The sequence below is a fragment of the Lathamus discolor genome, chromosome 22 (assembly GCF_037157495.1).
Source record: "Lathamus discolor isolate bLatDis1 chromosome 22, bLatDis1.hap1, whole genome shotgun sequence".
NCBI lineage: Eukaryota > Metazoa > Chordata > Aves > Psittaciformes > Psittacidae > Lathamus > Lathamus discolor.
The window spans coordinates 3,217,447-3,240,324 of record NC_088905.1 but is presented as its reverse complement, the minus strand read 5'-3'; the positions used below and the strand labels follow the sequence as shown (position 1 = coordinate 3,240,324).

General features: G+C 58.1%; 3 protein-coding genes across 8 annotated transcripts; all 3 read right to left on the bottom strand.

The window, feature by feature from the left end:
• Positions 1-1,250: 1,250 nt before the first annotated feature.
• Positions 1,251-7,618, bottom strand: LOC136003638 (disintegrin and metalloproteinase domain-containing protein 32-like). Its single transcript, XM_065659447.1, has 19 exons — positions 7,532-7,618; positions 7,391-7,464; positions 7,176-7,254; positions 6,662-6,738; positions 6,395-6,572; positions 5,776-5,841; positions 5,599-5,670; positions 5,283-5,449; positions 5,110-5,191; positions 4,778-4,914; positions 4,427-4,607; positions 3,925-4,014; positions 3,613-3,811; positions 3,161-3,266; positions 2,716-2,899; positions 2,394-2,468; positions 2,056-2,164; positions 1,742-1,886; positions 1,251-1,444 (listed from the first exon to the last, which is right to left on the bottom strand). Exons 1-19 carry the CDS (start codon positions 7,616-7,618, stop codon positions 1,303-1,305), a joined length of 2,250 nt encoding a protein of 749 aa, XP_065515519.1. The 3' UTR covers positions 1,251-1,302.
• Positions 7,265-15,606, bottom strand: LOC136003468 (disintegrin and metalloproteinase domain-containing protein 32-like). 6 transcript variants are annotated; one of them, XM_065659119.1, is made up of 19 exons: positions 15,527-15,606; positions 15,031-15,092; positions 14,787-14,865; positions 14,353-14,429; positions 14,085-14,277; positions 13,526-13,576; positions 13,258-13,329; positions 12,305-12,471; positions 12,067-12,148; positions 11,794-11,930; positions 11,403-11,583; positions 11,121-11,210; positions 10,511-10,709; positions 10,142-10,250; positions 9,576-9,759; positions 9,265-9,345; positions 8,787-8,895; positions 8,509-8,656; positions 7,265-7,811 (listed from the first exon to the last, which is right to left on the bottom strand). In XM_065659119.1, the coding sequence occupies exons 1-19, from the start codon at positions 15,581-15,583 to the stop codon at positions 7,697-7,699; spliced, it is 2,193 nt and encodes a 730-aa protein (XP_065515191.1). In that variant the 5' UTR covers positions 15,584-15,606; the 3' UTR covers positions 7,265-7,696. The 6 variants fall into 6 exon arrangements, with proteins under 6 accessions (XP_065515191.1, XP_065515187.1, XP_065515192.1 ...); XM_065659115.1 differs by having other exon boundaries at positions 15,031-15,592; XM_065659120.1 differs by lacking the exons at positions 15,031-15,092; positions 15,527-15,606 and adding an exon at positions 14,918-15,023 and having other exon boundaries at positions 14,787-14,841.
• Positions 15,607-16,323: 717 nt separating this feature from the next.
• On the bottom strand, positions 16,324-22,836 carry LOC136003470 (disintegrin and metalloproteinase domain-containing protein 2-like). Its single transcript, XM_065659126.1, is given in 20 exon segments — positions 16,324-16,451; positions 17,124-17,294; positions 17,296-17,474; positions 17,794-17,874; positions 17,973-18,156; positions 18,427-18,535; positions 18,976-19,174; positions 19,420-19,509; positions 19,662-19,848; positions 19,946-20,082; positions 20,205-20,286; positions 20,628-20,794; positions 20,977-21,048; positions 21,283-21,348; positions 21,688-21,880; positions 21,956-22,032; positions 22,142-22,220; positions 22,356-22,417; positions 22,622-22,680; positions 22,781-22,836. Coding segments are annotated over 20 exon segments (2,346 nt in total). The 5' UTR covers positions 22,824-22,836; the 3' UTR covers positions 16,324-16,342.
• Positions 22,837-22,878: the final 42 nt, after the last annotated feature.

Here is a 22,878-nt window from a genome sequence, read left to right as displayed (position 1 = left end):
ACACGGTTAAAGGTTGCTGATAAGGGGCTGTCATAGAGCAAACACTGATCTCCAGCCCCGTGGGCATCCACCTATGGGGAAGGCTTGGGGATGGGAGCTGGCTCTCCCCAGCACCTCCCCTTGGAGCTGCAGGGATGCTCCAGGCTCTTATAGGAGGCTGCATCAAGGCAACCTGGGGTGCTCCACGTCACCCCAGCTCAGGGATGCTGCTGTGTTGTACCCCCGCATCCCGGCAATGCCAAACTCATGTTCTGTGTGCAGGAACCAGGCAAGATGCAGAGACCATCCACATGGTGCTGGAGGCTGCAGAACCTGGGCACTGCACCAGTGCAGCACAGACCTGCAGCCACCACAGCACCAGGCAGAGCAGAGCAGGGCAGACCTGTGTTGGTGGCTCTGGGTACCATAGCTTCTGTCATGTATGTGACATCCCCGGGTACCAAGCACCACAGGAGTGATACAGGAGGTCCTCCCTGTACCCTCATCCTGATGCTGATGCTCACACTAACACTATGCCCAGCATAGCCAAAATAAATTGATGGGGTGGATGCTACACATCCAAAGCCCTGCGCAGCAAGGAGTGAATCTCCCTAATCCACATTTCTTGTCACTCAAGGGTTTATCGGCATTTTGAGTGAGCTGCCTGAACAGGAGCCGAGTTGTCATTAAATTCCCATCAAATTTGTCATCAAATCCCCATCAAAGTCCATAATGATGCTTTTAATTGCCGGTGGTCAATGGCACAATTGTGCCACGCTGTGGGCATCCCGACCCCACACATCCCAGTGTGATGGTGAGGGCTATGAGGTGCCTGTCCAGGGGCTGTGGCTGCAGAGAAGGCACAAGAGAGGGGATTTCCTGCTCCAATGACTCAGGCTTCCTCCTCCACCCAGCCCCACACCAGCGGGAAGGAGCCCTGCCCCATGGCAGGGACCATGCATCCGCCCCAGGCTCTTCCTGTTGGTCGGCGCTGGGCAGGGGCCCTGCAGCCGGGGGTCACTGGGGCAGCCTGGTGGGTCCCCCCCATACAAGGGGGGCTTGGCAGGATGCTGTGAGCAGGGCCTGCCCAAACAGGGGCTTCCTGGGGGAAAATGAGCACCGGGAGTGGTGCCTGCACTGAACGCTTCCCATGCCAGGGCTGGAGGGGCCATGGGTGGGTGGGAAGGGATGGAGATGCCATGGGTTGGAAGGGTCCCGACGCAGGCATTGTTCTGGTACATGGTGCAGCTCAGGAACGACACAACTCCTCATTGATTGTGAACACCTTTTGTTGAGCAACTGAAAACACAACAACCGGACACACTACACCCGCTTACAGTGGTTACTGTACAGGATGCGGTTACGTGGCTGCCAAGACTGCTGCCACACGCGTCTCCCTCCATCGTGCTGCACCGCAACATCTCTCGTGCCCTGCTCTCCATGGACTGAGTTCTGAAACCTGAGGCTGGAGAGGAAGCACCATTATGGTCAGCACCCACCTCCAGCCACATGGACCCACATGGAGCTCATTCAGGAGCCAGGCCCACCACGAGCCACGGGGGCATTGTGGCCAACCATTAATGCAGCACTGCCAAGTCTACCACTAACCAGGTCCCCAAGTGCATATCTAAGAGGTTAAATACCTCTTCCCACCTTGGGTATGCTGCACAGTGAGTCCTTGTCCAGGCTCCAGCTTTCCTCCTGCCTACAGCCACCTACACACCATCACCCCAACACCCTTTGGTACAGAGCACAAACTCACTTGTCATCATTCAACACCCCCGTGGTGCGACAACAACTTGGGCCTCTTCTCTTTAGCAACAGGAGGAGGAGCGCCAGGGTGATGGGCACAAAGAAGCAGAAGATGAGAAACAGACACAGCTTCATCGAGCCCACGCTCTCCACATCTGCTCCATTAGAGGCACAAGGAAACAAAACAACTTCCTTGAGCTCATCCAGGGACACAACATGGGACCCATCCCAGCCCCAATGGCTCTGGCAAGCCACTACTAGAACAGGAATCCATCATCTCTCTCTTCCCTTGAGAGCCTTCACGCTGCCGCCTTCACCACTCACCCTGCCCGGTGGGACTGCTGCCACTCACGCTTATTGCCCCTACTCTCTCCCAACAAGTTGGTGGTTTCCAGCCGGGATAGCAATGGCAGGCCCCTAGGTTATTGCAGACCTGTGTGACAGGCAGGGAGGGATGGGATCGATCACTCCCTGCAGAGGATGATGCCCGCACATCCTCACCCGCCAGGCACTGGGCACAGGGCTCTGCTGGTGGCACCTGAGCAGCCTTGAGAGATGCTCCAGCACTTCCACCACCAACCCCGCCTCTGCTGCTCTTCCCCACAGATAGGACCCAACGGCTGCTTTAGCAAAGCCATGGTCCCAGCACGTCCGTGACTTACGCCGTGATTGTGGCACTTCATCCCGCAGGTGTAGTTCAGGACAGTGACAGACACGCACGTCTGGTTCAGGCAGATCTATAGCACAAGCACACAGGCAGCCCTGGCTAAGTTACACACCCAGCTCTATCAGGGAGCTCGCGAGGGAGCACCAAGCTTCGTGATGGACCCATCTGAAGGGGTTTCCATGCATCCATCCTCACTCATTTGGGATGGAGCTGAAGGCAAGCCACTGCCCTCATGGTCCTGACGCCGTTACCACTGCAATGCTTTCTATAAGTCCTTCCTCTCTCAAAGGAGCTGCTACCATCAGGGCATCGCTTACCTTGCGGTCACCACAGACAGTGCCATCATTCACCAGCATGGGGTCCCTCTCCGTGGGAGGCTTCATGTAGTCCAGCGTTACACACAGCTTGTTCTGCACCAGAGCGTACATCACCGCAGCCTTCTCCTTGGTGAAGGGCCTGGAGCTCGAGTATTCACACACAAGCTTCCCACATTGGAGATCCCTGCAAAGGCAGCACAAGCAAAGCACTTGGCCACAGCCACCTTCAACCTTCCATCGCAGCTCTGTTGCCATCATCACTGGGAGCATGGACCCCAAGCACCTGATTCCCAGCACATGGATACGGCATCCTTACCTTCACACAGGCCGGGGAAGCATCTCCCCTCCCAGCTCCACACAGACTCAGTGCTCAGCTGCGTTTTGCCCTGCACGTTTCAGGATCCCACCTCTCCCGCTCCATGGCAGACCCCGCTGCAGCACTTACTTCCATGCGCACCGCTGGTAACCGCGTTGGTTGGAGCCGCAGTGCCCCATTCTGTCCATCTGGCTGTTAATTTCTTCATAGCAATCCAAGGGCCCATTCTTGGCCACTGCAAACACAGAACAATGCTCAGGGTCTGTCCCACAGCCTCTCTCCACCTTGGGAATGGGCATCTCCACAGGCTGCCCTGCTCCTCAGTGATGCCTGGGGCTGTCAGCATCAAACCCAGCCTGGTCCCTCCTTGGTGGGATGCTCCAGCTTGGATCACCTCCCATGAGGTCTCCGCTCTCACCGACACCTTATAAACACCCCAGGCTACCCCATGCCCTGGCAGCACACTGATGGGCACGCAGTCCAACATGTTTCCTCCCTTTCCTCCCCACCACCCATCCCGTTTCACACACACATAGGTTGGGGTGCCGGGGTTTCCCCCTCCCGGAATCCATCACCTTTACCTGAGCCGAAGATCCTCTGACACTGCTTGTCGGCTGTCTGGCAGACCCCCCGGTAGCAAAAGGCGGTATTCCTGCTGCAGGGATGCCCGTCCATGACCCAGAGGTCGGGTGAGCACTGCGCAGAGGTGCCGTTGCAATATTCCTTCAGTTCACACTCATCCTCGGAGCTGCGCCTACAAACTGCGCCTTTCCTCCTAAACTAAAGGGATGAAAGGAGAACTGCAACAGTTCTGGGAAGGCCAAACCAGGGGGATGTCGATGCAGGCGTTATCCCGTCGGAATGCAGCACTCCCATCCCATCACACGGCTCACCCGGCACTTCCGGCAGCACGGGCCCGTCAGGCACTGCACCCCTCGTCTCAGCTTGCAGCCAATGGTGCAGCACGGATCGCGCCTGCATTCCTGGAGGTGACCGGTGGGGACAGTCGGGAAAGGTCCCGCTTCTCCCAGGGATAAGGCAACAAGCTTGGCCTTTCCCATCTCCCACGCTGTGCTGTGGATGGTGGTACCCAGGGTCCCCAGGCAGAGCCCTCTGCCATGCTGGCTGCCACCAGCCGCCCATATAGCCCATAGCAAGCCCGTATTGTCCATCCTCACAACACTTCCAAGCTCCATCCATCCATCACCACCACCACACGAGTCCTCTATGACAGACTTGAGACACAGCGGCCACCACAGCCAAGTGTCTGCGTGGCTTCAGGGTCTCATAAAGCCTGCAGAGAGGACCGGAGGATGCAGGAGCAATTCCCACCTCCCCTGGGGTTGTTCCACATGGTTTGGCTGTGCCCCGCTGTACCAATGCCCCGCAGCTCACCTCTGCTGTACCGCAGTCACAAGCCTCTCCCGGCTCCACCACTTTGTTCCCACATTTGGGAGCTTTATAGGCCACATCCATGGCCGGCCTCTTCAGCAGGCATTGCCCTTCCCCAGCGGCAAGGAAACGCTGAAAGTCTCTTACGCTGCAGGCGCTGAAGGCTTTCACACCAGGCAAGTGCCTGCAGGCGAGGACAGGGCTGTGTTACCATGCTCTGAGAAGACATCAGTAACGCAGGGGCAGCCCATGCCCTCTGCCTCTGCTCATGGACACATCCCCTGCTCTGCCCTCACGGGTGGCATCACTCGGGTACCACACAACCCACCCCTGCGTGCCCAGGGGCAGCCTTACACCGAGTCGGGCTGCATGATGCAGGCGGCTCCTGCGCATTGACAGCTCCCAGGGTCCTCCAGCTCCATCCCCAAGCCAAGCCCCAGCAGCTGGGCCACGGTGACTGCGAACGCCTCCAGTGTCATAGCCCTGCGGTACTGCGGGGACAGGGACCGGGCTCAGCCCCACAGCGCTGCTGGGTGGGAAGGTGTGAGGGGTCCTGTGCCCCAGCACCTCGGCTGCACAGCTCTGCTCCCACCCGGAGCGGGGTCCTCAGCCAGGGCTTAGATGCTGCAGCACCATCACATCACCTATAGGGACGGGAGGTTATGGGGCAGACAGAGGTACCATACCAAGGCAACGCCTCCAGCGTGGGGCTTGAGGCACAGCTTCCTTGCAGAAGATGCACCCACATAACGGGACTGCTCCCTGTAACTGGGGAGCAGACCGGAGTCAGTCTGACGCATGGTGTAACGGCACCTTCCTTCCCTTTCGCCCCACGCTCCCGCAGCCATCCTTATCTTACACAAATAGGAACATCACGTCCTGCAGCCACGACACGCGATGCTCGTTTTTCCACTGCAGAAAGCTCTGCAGCAGCTCCTCGGCTTCTCCTGTGGTTGGGATTCTGTTCTTTTCAATCCAGAACTCCAGGGAAGACAGCACCATGGTCAGATTGAGGGGAGCGAACACCTGGAGGGAGGTGGACAGACACCATGGCTGGTCCATAGCGCCCTGCTGAGCCACAGCATCCAGCTTGCCCTATGTATGGGGCCTTATCATTGCCGACACCCCCACCACGCATCCCATACACGCTCAGGATGCGACCGAAAGCAGCTTACACTGTTCACATAGCTGAAAAGCTGCGCTATCTTGGCCACCACAACATCCTTGTCCGCTCCCATGTAGTCATACTGAAAGGTGATGAACACAAGAGCACATCAAGGCACCGTGCGGGGCTGTGGTCCCTGCCATGCGTATTCCTGGTCATCCCAAGGGAGTCAGCTCCTGTTGCTTACCAGGCCCTTGTCCAAAATGACGTGCATTCCCAGGTGCAGAGGGGGTCTGCTGGCAGCTTCCTTATCCTGTAAGATCAAATAACAAAACACACACAACATCCCCTACGCACGTGGTAGTGCAGAGCTGCTGCGGTTCAGAGTCCATGCTCAGGTTCTGCACTTCACGGCCCGTTGGAGCTGTCAGACAAACAGCCCCGAGCTCCCCGAGGTGCGGTCCTTCCATCATCCACGACATGACATCCTCGACCAGATTCCATCAGTGCTTACAGCAAAGGAGCGTCTTGGAAAGGCTGAAAAAGGCCGCTCACAGCAGAGCAGAGGCAAGCAGGGATTCCTTATCATTCCCAACCGCTCTGTATCCCCACAGCGCCATGCCCTTCTGGTGCCAGACAGCCACTGGATGCAAATAAACCTCCAGTCTGCTCACCCAGCCTTGGGCCATGCTCACAGCTCCCTCCCAGCACAAGCAGAGGCCTCATCCTTAGCACAGACAAGTTACAAAGCCCTTTAGCATCTGCTGCACTGAGTATGCTCAGAAACAACACATTATGGCACAAAGAGCATCCTTCAACTGCGCATTCCCCACGTCCACAGCAACATCCCACAACATCCCACTCACTGCTACTGCATCCTCTGGCTCCGGTGGCACCTCCTTAGGCCAGACAAGGGAACTCTTCTCTGCCAGCAGCTGAGCCTCTGGGTTTTCATTCCACACTGGGTACAAGAGATGCTGATTCCTGGCTGCAGCTTCCAGAGGCTTGATCCCGTAGCTGGCATTGGCGAGCTGCAGGATCCCGCTGGAAAGCGAAGGAGCAGAGTGGCAGGAATGGCTCCGCCGCCACTGTGGGATGACACCAACATCCCTATGGAACAGCAATGGCTTTACCTCAGGCCGGAGCAGATGCTGAGTGCCACGAGGGAAATAGGGAAACCCTTGATGTCGCCTTCATAGAAGCAATCCCGCTGGAAGCAGCAAAGCCACATCAATTGCTCGGTGCCCTCTCCACAGAGACCTGGGTAGCGCCATGGTCCCCGATCCCATCGGGAAAGGCCGCACAACAGGGAGAAGCACAACGCCTCCAGGAACCCACCTTCCCCAGCCACACGGCACCAACCATGGAAGTCTGAGCACGCTGGCACTGTTACCTGTGCTCCCTGGGAAGGGGCTGCCCCATCCCTGGCAGCGTTCAAGGCCAGGTTGGATGGGGCTTGGAGCACCCTGCTCTAGCGGAAGGCGGTTGGAACTGGATGAGCTTTAAGGTCTCTTCCAACCCAAACCATTCCATGGTTCTATGGCATCGTGTTGGGGTAGAGCAGGGGAAAGCCCCCCCTGTGTGCTCCTCCTGCAGCCTCCCCATTCAGAGGCACGGGGTGCCCAGAGCACAGGGCACAACCGTTACCTCCACGTGCGCCCGTTCGGGTTCCGTGAGCCCTCCTCGGCCATCGCTGTAGACCCGGAAATCCTCCGCCAGAAACGCTCTGTGCACACAACAGAGATGCGGCCACCGCAGCGGGCACCGTGCGGGCCAGAGCCCCCCATCAAGACCCACGGTGGTGGTGATGGGGGGGGGGGTGTGCTACGGGGGGGGCCGGGGTCCCGCTGTGCCCCACTCACTGCTGCCGCAGCCGCACGGTGCGCGGGGTCCCCTCGATGGGGATGATGAAGCTCCGGGCACGCTGCCCGCGGGGAGAGCAGCGTTAGGGACCAGCGGGGCCGGGCCGGGGGCAGCGGCGGGGCTGGGGGCTCCGCACCTACCTGCGGGGCACCTCCCGCAGCCACCGACCCCGGCCCGAACCCCAGCCCCAGCCACAGCCACAGCCACAGCCCCGGCGCTGCCCGCATCGCCCCAGCGGCCGGTAACGGCCCCGCCGCACCCCCCCCGCACACAGCGCGGACACGGGGCTGAGCCCAACGCCTTTATTAACGACTGCGGGGAGCCCCCGCGCCCGCCTCTGCGGCCCCGCCCGGCTCCGGGTCCGCCTCCGGCTCCAGCTCCGTGCTCGCCTCCGTCTCCGTGTTCCAGCCGCCGCCGGGGCTGCGGGGACACCCGGCCTCAGCCCCGCTCCCCGTCCCTTTCCCCTTCCCCATCACGCTTGCGAGCCCCCTTTTCCCCAGGCCCTGCAGCTTCTCCTGTGGTTTTTTCCCCCTTTCCCCCAGGAATTCCCAAATGGAAAACCTGTTTCCCTGCCTCCCGCACGCAGATGCCCGCTTGGTGTCGGGAAGTTTTGTTTTGCTTCATAGAATCATAGAATCATAGAACAGTTCGGGTTGGAAAGGACCTCAAGATCATCCAGTTCCAACCCCCCTGCCATGGGCCCGGACATCTCACACTAAACCATCCCACCCAAGGCTTCATCCAACCTGGCCTTGAACACCGCCAGGGATGGAGCACTCACAACCTCCCTGGGCAACCCATTCCAGTGCCTCAGCACCCTCACAGGAAAGAATTTCCTCCTTAGATCCAATCTAAACTTCCCCTGTTTCAGTTTTAACCCGTTACCCCTTGTCCTGTCACTACAGTCCCTGATGAAGAGTCCCTCCCCAGCATCCCTATAGGCCCCCTTCAGGTACTGGAAGGCTGCTCTGAGGTCTCCACGCAGCCTTCTCTTCTCCAGGCTGAACAGCCCCAACTTCCTCAGCCTGTCTTCATACGGGAGGTGCTCCAGCCCCTGATCACCCTCGTGGCCTCCTCTGGACTTGTTCCAGCAGTTCCATGTTCACCACCAACTCACCCCTGGGTTCGCGACCACCTCCTTGTAAAGAACCCGTTCAGCCGCCTCCACCTCACGACCGCAATGATGCTACAGAGGAGGGAGAAGAGGATGCCGAAGCCCAGCAGCAGCTCGTTTATCAGCAGGGCAGAGCTTTGGATGCTTCCAACTGGGGAGCAAAGCAAAGGCGCAGCTCTGGGTGATGCCACGGGCTCAGCTCCACAGTTTGTGGGGTCATAGGAGCTGCTGTTGCACCCAGGAAAACCATGGGGCACCCAGTGCCAGGCTGCGGCACCCACCGGCCTCCCATGGGTTGTCAATGCTGCCGCCGACAAAGGGTCCTGTGGTCTCGCAGTCGGGCGGGCTCCAGCCCCGCTGGCAGTGGCAGTTCCTGTTGTTGTTGCACACCTGCATGCACCAGGGTGGGCAGAAAGCATCCCTCCTTGTGCAGCCTGAGGAGCCTGATTCACTGCGGCACTCATCCATGCACCCTGCCCTGCACTGCCACGCTCATCCTTTCCATCCCCATTTCCATGACATGCCATTGAATCCTCAATAAATACTCTTGTTTTCCTCCGCACTCCTTTATCCCCTTTGTTTTGCACTTGGGATGCGAAGGAATTCGGCCAATCTCAGTTCATTTCTCCCACAGCAACCCAAAACACGGCTCTGGCCCATTCACAGACAAACCCCAAGGGCCATTATACCAGAACCACTCATTCCTCTCCAGCAGCATCAACTCAACACCACCAAGGTAACGGCGCTGCTGTGACTTACCCCATGCCCGTGGCATTTCTCCTGCACGTTGCAGTCGTAGTTCAGCACTGAATGGGGTTGGCAAGAGCCATTCAAACAAACCTGCAGGACCAAAAGGAGAAGAATCCTGCTGGGTGCTTTTACATCCCTTCACCATTGTTTGCCATGAATCTAAGCAGCATCCTGAGCCCTAAAGAATGACCAAAGGGCAATAGCACAGGCAGTGATTACTGGAACCCTAAGTGAGAGCACCTTTAACTCACACTGTGAAATGAAGCTATTTCTACCACTAATTCTGCGCCATTTCCAGATGATCCCATAGGATTTCTCACCTTTCCAGGACCACATTTTGTTCCTTCCTTCACCATGAGGGGATCAAACTTTGTGGGTCCATTCATAAAATCAAAAGACACGCAGAGATGCTCTTGCACGTGAGCATAAATGATGGCCCCTTTCATCTTTGTGAAGGGAAGACGATTCGGGTACACGCACACCAACTTTCCACATCCCAGATTCCTAAGACAATCGGCACAGTGAATTAGGACACAGCATCTGATGGATCCCAGTGTTGGGAATGTCGAGGTGCACAAAGTGGGGAGGGGGATTTACACAACATAAAACCACATGGATGTGATGCTCCGCAAGAGCTGAATCTGTGACAGCAGGGGAGGAGCTGCCCTGTGAACCAGAGCATCAACCGCAGCACCATTAGGTCTGTGCTGCGCTTGCCTCCGGTTTCTCTCCACCACCATTTCCCTATGGAACACCCAGAGTTAACACTGTAAAAAAACCCTGAAGGCAACCTCCTTGTAGGTTATTGCTTTGCATGGGCGGTAAAAGGAAGCACAGGTTAGCTGTATGTCCTCAGTTCAACACCCTGCATCCCCTTGCAACCTACGGCCAGGAGCAGGGCTGGTAGCCATCCATCGGGTGGTTGCCACAGTGCCCAAACCTGTCCTGTTGGCTGTTGACTTCTTCGTAACAGGCCAAAGGAGCATTCTTGGCACCTGAAAGTACAGAAGTAAAGCTGATTGCAGACCAGGACAGTTCTGCTGCCTCCGTGTTCAGCCTGAATCCCCCCTTCGGATGGCCCGTTCCTCTCCTGTGGTCCCCCCCTGCCCTTCCCTACACCACACACTCCAGCAGTGCCCAGATTCCCTTATTTCAAGCAAGAGGGAGTGTGCGCATCCATCCTGCTTGGATCCTTCCACCCTGGACCAGCCCTGGAGCTCGTTGTTAGCACCAGTGACACCAGAGCATCCGTTACCTTTCCCATAGATCTGCTGGCACTGCAGGTCCGGGGACTGGCAGCGGCCCTTGTAGCAGTAACCGGTGCCCTGCTCGCAGCCGTGCCCGTCCTGCACGTACAGGTCGGGGGGGCAGGAGGCCGAGGCCCCCGTGCAGAACTCGGCCAGGTCACACTGCTCATCGGCGGCGGGGCGGCACTGCCACTGCTTGCGCTTGAACTGAGGAGGAGGAGGCAGGAAGGACCCTTCATCCGCACACAGACACCAGTGGGGTACCCCCATCACAGCCCACACAGCATCCCCAGCGCTCTCAGGATGCCCTCTGAGGCACTCTGGTCACACACTGCTCTAAGAGCATCCCCAGCATTGGGGTTTCTCTGCACAGCACAAGGTTTGTCTCCATCCTTCATCATGGGAACACTCTATTTCTCCAAGAATAAATAATGCATAAAGCTCTGCTTTACCTGACAGGCATTACAACATGATCCAAATGAGACAAAATGCAGCACAAAGATCATTAAGGTTTTTGGACATACCCATCCAGGCTGGTTGACAGTGCTCCTATAGAATCCACTTAGCTCCAAGGTTGAAATATGGGATTAACTTCTGATAACGCTGGGCACAACTCACCTGGCAATTTTGACAGCATAATCCCGAGGAGCACTGCACTCCTGGCTTGAGGAGACACTGGGGAGTGCAGCATTTGTCTAGGGCACAGTCCTGCAAACACATCAGGAATCATTATCCGCTGCGGATTTCCCTATGGGCTGGGTGACCGCTTGCCCTGACCCCATCCTCCCAGCACACAGATCCCTCAGTGGGGCCAAGTGGGAGCGCTGCCCTTGTGTGTCTCACCATAGAAATGCTTTATCCACCCCCTGAGCCCAGCTTACACCCGCTCTCAGCACCCACCTCCATTGACCCACAGTCGCACTGCTCGCCAGCCTCCACTATGCCATTGCCGCATGAATCCTGATGGTGGGAAGGCTGGGGCTGAGCTTGCCTCATGACCGGGCAGTCCCTGTTCTGCTTCAGGAAGGTCTGAAAGTCCCTGATGCTGCAGCTGCTGAAGGCTTTTGCCCCATTGAAACTCCTAAAATGAAAGTTATCCATCCGTGTGTTAACACAGCCACCGCCGCCCGCTCACTCCCGATCTCTGTGCAGCTCAGATGCAGGCACCAGGCGCAGCGGTACCCTGGGTGTCTTTCAGTTCTCTTGCCACACTCAGAGCAGGAATGGATCTTGCCTAAGCAAAACACACCCAAGGCACCTACAATGGGAGCATCCCCAGCCACCAACTCACAGCGCCTCGGGGCTCATGATGCAGACGCGCCCGGGGCAGCGGCACTGCGGGGACTCATCATAGCCCATGCCCAGGCTGCGCCCCAGCAGCTGAGCCAGGAGGGCAGAGAAGGACTCCAGCGTTACACCCTTCTGGAACTAGAGGAGGAGAGAGCGGGGCTGCAGCATCTTCCCTGCGCATCCTTCCCATCAGATCCCAGCTCCAGCCAGGGATGCTCCCGTCCATCCCTATGGCTCAGGGACACGGGGCTGATAGGGACAGGCAGCACCGTACCACGGCCACAATGCCCGCAGCATCTCTCTGACACACTTTTCCTGGAGCTGTTGTGCCCACAAATGCTGCTTGGTCCCTGTACCTGGAACACAGGCACATTGGTCCTGCCCAGCTTTATGCTTGCAAAGCATCTTAGCTTATACAAGAGGCACCCCATTCAAAGCAATGTCTGCTCTTCACAAGCACGGGCGTTCAGCAGGTTGCTCTCTGCTCTTAAACAATGACAACTGATTCTTACAGCAGCAGATAGGGCACTTCAAGGGGCTGCAGGATGTGGCTGCTCTTCTTCCACTGCAGCAGCCGCATCAGCACTTCTTCTGCATTCCCTGTTGTCTTCAGCATGCTGTTATCCATCCAGACCTCCACGGAGGACAGTGTGACTGTTAGATTGAGGGGCCTGAACATCTGAAAGTTCAACGAGAGAAGTGGCTGCTTCCCATATGCTCCGTTTCAGGCGCTGCTTGAATGGTTGCTCCTTCAGGCCAACAGACGGGAGCAGTTGGCAACTGATCTGCTGCTCTGTGTGTGCGCGTGATGGAAACGGTGGAGGAAACGGACATGGAAGCGCGTCCGAAAGGGAAACCCCAAGTTCAGTTCAGTGAGTGGGGTCTAATAAAGACAACCTCGGCTTGAACGGAGGGATCGAATACACACACAGAATACACTGCTTCTTGTCTGCATTTTTGCCTGTTTCCAGGAGGAGACACTCTAGCCCCTTGGATTTCAAGCCAAACGCTCACACAGATGTCAATGCTGGGTATTCCACAAGCAGGGAATAGCCCAAATCACTCCCTAAGAGGCAGATGGAAAGGAGCAGCGAAGGCCACCGGCTCCTGCCTATGAGCACGAATACCCCTCGTGGAGCATGTACCATGGGTCAGTGTCTAAGCTGGGGGGTTGAGGAATAGGCACTGCTGGACTGCAGAGCAGCACTGATTTACAGCACCAGTGAGGGGCAAAACCCCTTCCACAGCTCCTACCCCAGCCTGGATGAGTCCTGGGCAAACCCACAGCTGGGCCAGCCTAATCCGAAGACTCAAAAGCTGAGGGTTGGTACCCCCAGAAAGCACATTTAGTTATTATCTCGTCCAAAATAAGTCCGGTCCTACCCATCAGGGTGATGGATATCAGTATGCTGAAACGAGCCATCGCGTTTTCTATCTCAGTACATCCAAATCACACAAAACTCACAATGCTGAGCAGGCTGCAGACCTGAACCATCTTCTGGACCACAACATAGTCGTCTGCTCCCAGGTAGTCGTACTGAAATAGGACATGAGGTTGGTTGTAGGTTATTTGCCGTGCAGAAACAAGTGGGGTTATCACACTCTTTCTCAAAGGGGCTTCTGCACACTGAAACGTGGCCACAGACCATGGGGACAACCACAGTGATTTAGCACTGATTTATCAGTGGGGAAGAACGCAAACCCAGGACAGGAACCGACTGACCCAGACTTACCAAAGCCCGCTCCAAAAGGAGGTGGAGCGCGATCTTCCTCTCGTACCTGGGCTGGAAAACAGGATTCTTCACTGTTAATCATTCATTGCACCAGCTCAGTCACGAGGCATAAGGAATGCTGACTTGTCTTGGACACTAAACCCTCCCGAAGGCACTGCCATCTGCTGATGTTATTGTCGGAACAGAAAGCAAAGCCATGCACTAACACTTGGGACAAGGCTGAAGTCTTTTGCTAATGGCATTGGCTCTGGGCTAAGGTGAGCCATGGGATGCTCACATGAATCCCATGGCTGAAGCAGCCAGCACATCGCTGCCAACCATCTGCAAACCAGAGGGAGAAATACCCCCCTTTTCCAAACCCATCAGCAAACCTTGTAACCCTTGGGGACACCTCGCATTAGGAACCAGGTCGGTAATGACCCACACAACACCCGACGCAAGCATCCCCCCTCATCCCTGTCCATCCAGACAGCACCCGACAAAGCTTCCCATGGGATAAAACCCCCTTTGTGTGCGGGGGACAGCAGCAGCACGGCAAGAACCGGCACTCGGAGCTCACTTCATCACGTCCCTGCGCTCTGCTCGGTGCCTCCATCGCCGTCAGCCCATCGGGCCCTGCCTCGGGGTGGCTGCTGGCCAGGAGGGAGCCCGCGGCCTTCCCGTCCCTCACGCGGTACACGAGGTGCTCGAACGCAGGCGAATAGCCCAGGGGCTCGATGCCGTAGCTGACGTTGTCCAACTGCAGCAAGCCCCTGCCAGGGGACAGCGCCGGATGCTGACACGCGGGTGCTGCAGCATCCCTGGGTACCGATGTGGGGCCTCATTACCTGAGCCCCGAGCACGTGCTGAGGGTCACTGCTGAGCTGGGGAAGCCGTCGATGTAGCCCCGGTAGTAGCAGCTTCCCTACATCAGGATAGAGGACAAGGAGCCCCTTCTGAAAGGCAGCCGCATCAAGGGTTGTATGGATGCTCTCTCAAGGAATTAAGGAGAAATCCTAGTGTGGGGATGTGGCACCCGCACAGTGAGGCACGGCGCTGGCTCTTCTCATGGTCCCCCCCACAAGGAAGGGTGGCCGTGGTCAGAATCACCACCTTCCAACCAAACCACCTCAGTGCCTCCAAAACCCTTCCCGAACATGAATCTGACCACGCAAGGAGAACTTGGTTTTACCACACGCTGCGATTGGGAAGCAAAAACGTGGAGAGGGGCAACACCCTGGGCACACGGCAGCAACAGCAGCACTGAGCAGGTCGCCGTTACCTTGATGGGGGGTGAGGCGGAGCGCAAAGATCCCTTCTCATTGTACGTGTAAATCCTGAAATCATCCGATAAAAAGAATCTAGACCAGAAAAGCAACGAATGCCTCTGAAAACGCTCTGCGATGCTCTTACCCAGAGCTTAGAGGGGTCATTGAGGGTCCCGTAGCTGCAGGTGATGCCCTGGCAGAGCTAGACCCTGCTGCCAGCAGCAGTGGCTGGATGAGGCAGCACCAGGACCAACTCACTGCGGCTGCAGGCGGAGGGTGTACGGCCTCCCCTCTATCTTGAGGACGTAGGACACTGCATCCTTGGTGGGCAGGAGAGCAGAGAAAGGGAGAGTTGGCTGTGGAAAGGCACTGAGGGCAGCTGCAAACACAGGGGGTGAGCACGAGAGCTCCAAGGAGCTTGGAGCTATAGGGATGCTGGGGATGGACTCTTCACTAGGGACTGTAGGGATAGGACAAGGGGTAATGGATTCAAACTGAAACAGGGCAAGTTTAGATTGGATCCAAGGAGGAAATTCTTTCCTGTGAGGGTGCTGAGGCACTGGAATGGGTTGCCCAGGGAGGTTGTGAGTGCTCCATCCCTGGCAGTGTTCAAGGCCAGGTTGGATGAAGCCTTGGGTGGGATGGTTTAGTGTGAGGTGTCCCTGCCTATGGCAGGGGGGTTGGAACTGGATGATCTTAGGGTCCTTTCCAACCCAAACCATTCTGTGATTCTATTCTATGAGTTCTGCAGTACCGTCTCTCCAGCTGTTTCTGAGAGCAGCTTCTGGGGAACCGTGATGTGCAGCAGCATTTGTGACTCTAGGGAAAGAATTGGTTTTCCTAGTTACAACCCCAGATGGATGTCACCACGTCAGGACTGCATATACCTGTACAGGCGCCTTTAGAGCCCATGGGCAGACACGGTTGCTACCTGCAGAGGTTCTTCCAACTCTAGTTTCTACCCTGCTATCACCCAGCCACACTTCATCCTGCAGTATCTAGGCACTTGCATAGGTAAAGCAAAGCTCTGTGCGTGCCTACTGCTGGATCAGAGCCTGGGAGCATGAGCCCTGGATGAGATCAAGCCCAGCTGAACAAACCCACCTCGCACCAGGAAACGAAATGGGGCGCAGAGATGCCAATCACCCCCTCCCATCCACAGCCACACAAGGAAGGGACCACACCAGCTCCATCCCGAGCGTCACCATCCCCATGCAGCTCCACACGCTCCCGGCATCACCCGACCAGCACAAGGGAGCTGGCATCGGCTGCAACCCCAGCGGGCTCCAGCGCTTGTCGAAGAGCAGGGATCGAACCCATCCCCGCGGCTCCTCCTGTGCCGGGCACCGCCATGGCACAACGAACCCACCCCCGGGTGCCCCCGGGGCAGCGGCAGCGGCAGCCCCGGAGCCTGCCCGGCGGGGTGGGGGGGTCCCGGGCAGGGATGCGGGGCTCTCACTCACGCAGCGCGGTCACCACCGCGGCTCCCATCCCGCACCGGCGGCCGGTAACGGCCCCGCAGGACCCCCCCGCACACAGCGCGGACGCGCGGCTCCGCCCAACGCCTTTATTAACGCCCGCGGCTCGACCCCGCGCTCGGCTCCTGCTCCGGGTCCGTCTCCAGCCCCATCACCGAGCTCCACTCCGAGACCTCGCTGCTCTCCGCGGTGACGGCGCTGCTGGGAGGGGCGGAGCGGAGCCTCAGCCGCGGAGCGCTTCATCCCTGGGGTCTCCCCATCCCCGGGTCCCTTCATCCCTGGGGTCTCCCCATCCCCGGGTCCCTTCATCCCTGGGGTCTCCCCATCCCTCGGTCTCCCCATCCCCGGGTCCCCCATCCCCGGATCCCTTCATCCCTGGGGTCTCCCCATCCCCGGGTTCCTTCATCCCTGGGGTCTCCCCATCCCCGGGTCCCCCATCCCCGGGTCCCTTCATCCCTGGGGTCTCCCCATCCCTGGGGTCTCCCCATCCCCGGGTCCCTTCATCCCTGGGGTCTCCCCATCCCTGGGGTCTCCCCATCCCCGGGTCCCTTCATCCCTGGGGTCTCCCCATCCCTGGGTCCCCTCAGCTCCGGATCCCTTCATCCCTGGGGTCTCCCCATCCCTGGGTCTCCCCATCCCCGGGTCCCTTCATCCCTGGGGTCTCCCCATTCCTGGGTCCCCTCAGCCCCGGAGCCCTTCATCCCTGGGGTCCCTTCATCCCCGGGTTCTTTCATCCCTGGGGTCTCCCCCTCCCCGGCTCCCCTCAGCCGCGGATCTCCTAAGCCCAGAGGAACCTCCTCGTATCCACAGCTCCCGAGGGAATCACCCAGCCCCAGGGGCAGCGCCGTGCCCCATCCCCTCCTGGCATCTCACCTATTGGTGCTCGGGGGCCGCGGTCCGCACAAGCCCAGCGCCCACCACCGGACCACGAGGCAGACGGCCCCAGCCAGGAGGAGCAGGAGGAGGCAGGAGCCCAGCACCGGCCATGCCGTTGTCACATCCTCCATCACCCGTGCCAGGGACGGACCTGGTGCAGCAGCAGAATGGGACCAGCGCCCTCCTCCTCCAGCCCGGCCCGGCGCCCATCACCTCCCGTCGGTACTGACCCCCATCGGGCAGCGGGAGGCCGCTGTCAGTGCTGCCCCCCAGGCGGGATCCCCTCTGCAGGCAATCCGGGGGCTTCCAGCCGGGGTGGCAGTGGCACTGCCCCTTGTTATTGCACACCTGGAAAGCCAGGGGATGGGTGCTGAGCCATGAATCCATGCAAGGGAGCCCCGGCCACCATCAGCCTCTGCCCCATGCTTGGGACAAGGCCATGGGCACTTAGCAGCACTCCAAGGTCATTTAGGAAGGGAATCATGCAAGAAACGCCCTCTGAAGTGCAGGATCTTGCATCAAACATCATCCTCCTGCAAAACCCACCCCAACCACCCAACACTTGCATCTCCCCCAGCTCCGCTGCCCTCAATTCTTTCTCCCTTCATTTCCGCTTCCTTCTTTTCCCCCCTTTCCATCAACCAAGCAAACCATCACATTCTCTTACGCCGTGGCCGTGGCACTTCACTTTGCTATCGCAGTCGTAGCCCAGGACCGAGCGTGGCTGGCAAGTGTCGTTTATACACACCTAGAAACACCGCAACAGCCCCAGCTTGGCACGGCTTTGCCATCACAGCGCCTGGCCCCTGTCCTGTCACTTTAGGGGGTCAGAAAACGCTTTCTCACCTTCCCAGAGCCACACTTTGTTCCTGGCGGAACCAGGATAGGATCCGGCCTTGCTCCCGCGTGCAGGTAGTGCAGAGACACACACAATTGCCCGCGCACGTGGACGTAGGCAACGGCAGCCACATCCGTCGGGAAGGGTTTCCTGCGCGGGTACGTGCAGATGAGCTTCCCACACCTCAGATCCCTACAAAATCCACGGGCAGGGGCTGTGTGCCTCGCGCACGCGTGCGGTGCTACCCGACGGAGCACTACGAACGTTAAGGAACGCCACGCGAAGCTGCGTGAGGAAGGATGAGCGGGACGGGGAAGTCAAGGTGGGAGCCAAGGAGAGGCATGGCCCCGCTAGCAGGAACACACCCCTATTCCTTGCATTGCAACTCTTCCTATCAGCTGGAGCCTGGATGCTTTCCTGGACTGTGAAGCCCTGTTTGAACGTGCCCTTCCCCAGGCCTACCTCCAAGAGCAGGACTTAAAGCCTTGGCCGGGCTGCAAGCCGCAGTGGCCAAACCTGTCCCGCTGGCTGTTGAGTTCCTCGTAACAAGGCACAGGAGCATTCCTTGAACCTACAAGTTTAGCAATGAGATTTGCTCGCGTTTAAAGGAACCCAAAGGGAGGTCTTAGGGTATCCAAGCACTTCTTTGCTCGCAGCAGAACAGAGATGCTCCTTGCTAACTGGGGCAAACGTAGTACCTGTCCCTGAAGTGCCAGCACCCAGGTATTAGCAAACAGGAGGTCGGTTACTGGTTAAGCTTGCTCACAGATAATAACGTGCATTTGATGCTATTGCTTTCATTGCTACCTCTGAAGGACCGGGAGAACCACGCGCTAATGAAGTGCCCTTTAACCAGAGACAGAGCTGAGCTTGCAACGCTCTCCTAAAGCTGCATCCTTCCTCCTCCGGTTCCCCTCTCCACTCACTGCCCCTCCAGTGCATTGAAGAGCAAAGGCACAAACTGAGCCCCCCTCTCCGTGCCAGCCCCGGTGCAACCAGAGCATCCGTTACCTTTCCCATAGATCTGCTGGCACTGCAGGTCCGGGGACTGGCAGCGGCCCTTGTAGCAGTAACCGGTGCCCTGCTCGCAGCCGTGCCCGTCCTGCACGTACAGGTCGGGGGGGCAGGAGGCCGAGGCCCCCGTGCAGAACTCGGCCAGGTCACACTGCTCATCGGCGGCGGGGCGGCACTGCCACTGCTTGCGCTTGAACTGAGGAGGAGGAGGCAGGAAGGACCCTTCATCCGCACACAGACACCAGTGGGGTACCCCCATCACAGCCCACACAGCATCCCCAGCGCTCTCAGGATGCCCTCTGAGGCACTCAGGTCACACACTGCTCTAAGAGCATCCCCAGCGCTGGGGCCTCTCTGCACAGCACAAGGTTTGTCTCCATCCTTCCTCATGGGAACACTCTATTTCTCCAAGAATAAATAATGCATAAAGCTCTGCTTTACCTGACAGGCATTACAACATGATCCAGAGGAACATTTCACTCCCGGCTTGAACTGACACCCTGCAGCGCAGCATTTGTCCTTCAAGCAGGCCTGTGGGAGCATCACAAAACCCACATTGCTCTTACTGTTGAGAAACAATCTCAAACCCCACACAATGCGCCTTGGGCTGGCTCCAGCTCCAGGCATCACCATTCTGAACGCAGACGTGGTACCAATGCCCACGTCCAGCCCTGATCCCCCACCTTGGCTGCCCCGCAGTCGCACTGCTCGCCGGGCTCCACAATGCCGTTGCCGCAGGTGGCAGCTCTTTGGGAGGATGGACCGGTCAGGCGGGGTCTGCTGAACAGGCACGTGCCTCCACCGTGCCTCAGGAAGGCCTCAAAGTCCCTGATGCTGCAGGTGCTGAAGGCTTTTACCCCACTGAAGTACCTAAAACAGAGCGATTATTCATTCATACGACAACGCATCCATTGCCAGCCTCCAAACCTCCATCCTCCCACCTCCTGGTACCCAGCCACCAACTCACAGCGCCTCGGGGCTCATGATGCAGACGTGCCCGGGGCAGCGGCACTGCGGGGAGTCATCATAGCCCATGCCCAGGCTGCGCCCCAGCAGCTGAGCCAGGAGGGCAGAGAAGGACTCCAGCGTTACACCCTTCTGGAACTAGAGGAGGAGAGAGCGGGGCTGCAGCATCTTCCCTGTGCATCCTTCCCATCGGATTCCAGCTCCGGCTGCGGATGCTCCCGCGCATCCCCATGGCTCAGGGGGGACAGGCAGCACCGTACCACGGCCACGATGCCCGCAGCATCTCTCTGACATGCCTTCCCCGGAGCTGTTGTGCCCATGAATGCTGCTTGGTCCCTATACCTGAAACACAGGGAGACCCCATCACTGGGGGGTAATCTGGGGGTCCTGGGTTTGTGTGGCTTGGGTCCCTCTGGGATGCTTCATTGCCCCCAGACACCAAGGCTGCACCATCCCCTGGCCAGGAGCCATGGGCACAATCACATCCATCACATTGGCACTGAAAGCGCAGCTGGAAGGTATGGACTTGAGAGAAATATTGCCAGGATATAAAGGAATTAGGAAATATGTGAGAAATATGTCTTAAACCCCCATTTCTCATAGGAATATTTGCAGTTAACCCATGGTGGTTTAACCGATCCCTACCAGGTAACCTTTAACGAGTACCAAAACCTCTCTCTTACACCAAGAGGTAAGCGGTGTCGTACGGCTGCAGAGCGAGGTGGGACTTTGCCCACTGCAAAAACCGCTGCAGAAGGTCCTCTGCTTCCCCCGCTGTCGAGACCCTGTTCTCCTGCGTCCACAGCTCCAGGGAGGCCAGCACCATGGTGACATTGAGAGGATGAAACACCTGAAAGCACAGCAACCGCCTGCTCGGGTCCCTCTCCTTGAGAGCTCAACACCCATTCAATCACCCATCGCTATTGTGAGCCACTGGGTGCCATCTGCACCCTCCTCCTCAAACCAAAGCACTCTGGTGGCTGTTACCAACACCAACCCCTCCATCACCTCACTACAGGCTTTCACACTTACACTGTTGACCAAATTGAAGGCCTGGATTATCATCTGTGTCGCTGCCTTCGTGTCCGAACCCATATGGTCATACTGAAATATAACCCAAGAGCACATGAGAGCAGGCATCGGTCATCACTGGAACGATGATTGCCGACATCCCATCGTTTAGATGTAAAACACAGATTTCACTCTTTCTTCCCTATAAATCCACAGTACATAACAGTTTTCAAAGGGAAAAGAAACACACATAAAAGGTGGGAAATGGCATCATTTTGTGCCCCAAATCAGGCAAACACAAGGGCGAAGTGAGCGGCCCAGGCTTACCAAAGCCTTGTCCAAAACGACGAACACTTGCAGGTATTTGGGAGATCGCGCTGCAGCCGATAGTGGCTGGAAAAGAAAAGAGCCTCCAATGCTACTCATTTCTACACCCTACAGTCACCTTGTGCCCAAGGTTTGCCCCACTGCTCAAGTGCCCATTCAAAAGCAGCTCTTCAATGCCTTCAAATGAGCCCAAGGGCAGAAGCTGTACCAACTTTGCCATTTCAAAGCCATTTTACACTGATGATAGGCAACAACCCAAGTGACACCCGGTCACTGGTGCTTCTAAACATCCCCCCTCATCCCTGTCCATCCAGACAGCACCCGACAAAGCTTCCCATGGGATAAAACCCCCTTTGTGTGCGGGGGACAGCAACATCACGGCAAGAACCGGCACTCAGAGCTCACTTCATCACGTCCCTGCGCTCTGCTCGGTGCCTCCATCGCCGTCAGCCCATCGGGCCCTGCCTCGGGGCGGCTGCTGGCCAGGAGGGAACCCGCGGCCTTCCCGTCCCTCACGCGGTACACGAGGTGCTCGAACGCAGGCGAATAGCCCAGGGGCTCGATGCCGTAGCTGACGTTGTCCAACTGCAGCAAGCCCCTGCCAGGGGACAGCGCCGGATGCTGACACGCGGGTGCTGCAGCATCCCTGGGTACCGATGTGGGGCCTCATTACCTGAGCCCCGAGCACGTGCTGAGGGTCACTGCTGAGCTGGGGAAGCCGTCGATGTAGCCCTGGTAGTAGCAGCTTCCCTACATCAGGATAGAGGACAATCCCCTCAGCCATCACCCAACACGCAGTGGACACGGCTCTGGGCTGCATCATTTATGGTCCGAAATCCCCAAAGCAACCCAAAGTTACCTTGAACCAGATTGAATCAGCGAGCGCAGCTCCCACCTCGTTCGACACGAAGATCTTAAAATCCTCAGATAAAAAGACGCTGCAAAAGAAAGGCGTCCAAAGGGAAGCACCTACAATAATATCCCTTACCTGGCTCCTTGAGCTCCTCGCAGGGCCTGCAGCTGCAGTATCGCCCTGGCAGAGCCAAACCCCGCTGCCATCAGGGCCAACTCACTGCGGGTGCAGGCGGATGGTGTACGGCCTCCCCTCGATGCTGAGGACGTAGGACACTGCATCCTTGGCGTGCAGGAGAGCAGAGAAAGGGAGAATTAGCATCACTGGCTGCGGACAAGCGTGTGCCGAGGGCACCTGGGAGCACCCAGCGCAAGCACAAGCAGCTCATTGCTCCTTTAAGGAGCAAGGATGGGTCTGTCCCCCCTGTTCCAGCTGCCAGCACATCTGCACCCCAACCCTTGCAGTGGGAGACCCTCAGCAACGTGCCTCGGTCGTGTTGCGGGGCAGCCGCAGTGGGACCGTGACCGAGGACAGGACCTGGGAGCCTGGAGGGGGGAAAAGAGAGACCCAGGCGATGCTGAACCCACCCCGGAGCCAGCATCAGCCGCGGAGGGACGGGCGAGGGGACCGCGGCCCCGGACTCACACAGCGGCCCCAGGAGCAGCAGCAGCACCCGGTGCAGCCCCATCGCTACCGGTAACGGCTGCCCCGCGGCCGTTCGTCCCCGCCCAGCCTGGAAAGCA

Bases quoted from the DNA above. Each gene is read 5' to 3' on its own strand.
- LOC136003638 (XM_065659447.1), bottom strand. From the start codon at position 7,618: ATGCGGGCAGCGCCGGGGCTGTGGCTGTGGCTGTGGCTGGGGCTGGGG. The intron at 3,267-3,612 runs GTAAAGGTGATG...CTGTGTTTGCAG, and splicing joins TCAGAGGATCTTCGGCTCAG to TGGCCAAGAATGGGCCCTTG. The intron at 1,445-1,741 runs GTGAGTTTGTGC...CTTCCTCTCCAG, and splicing joins GGGGTGTTGAATGATGACAA to CCTCAGGTTTCAGAACTCAG.
- LOC136003468 (XM_065659115.1), bottom strand. From the start codon at position 15,494: ATGGTTTGGGTTGGAAAGGACCCTAAGATCATCCAGTTCCAACCCCCC. The intron at 14,278-14,352 runs GTAATGAGGCCC...GTCCCCTGGCAG, and splicing joins AGCACGTGCTCGGGGCTCAG to GGGCTTGCTGCAGTTGGACA. The intron at 11,211-11,402 runs GTGGGTGCTGAG...ATGTGTTTGCAG, and splicing joins GCGACTGTGGGTCAATGGAG to GACTGTGCCCTAGACAAATG.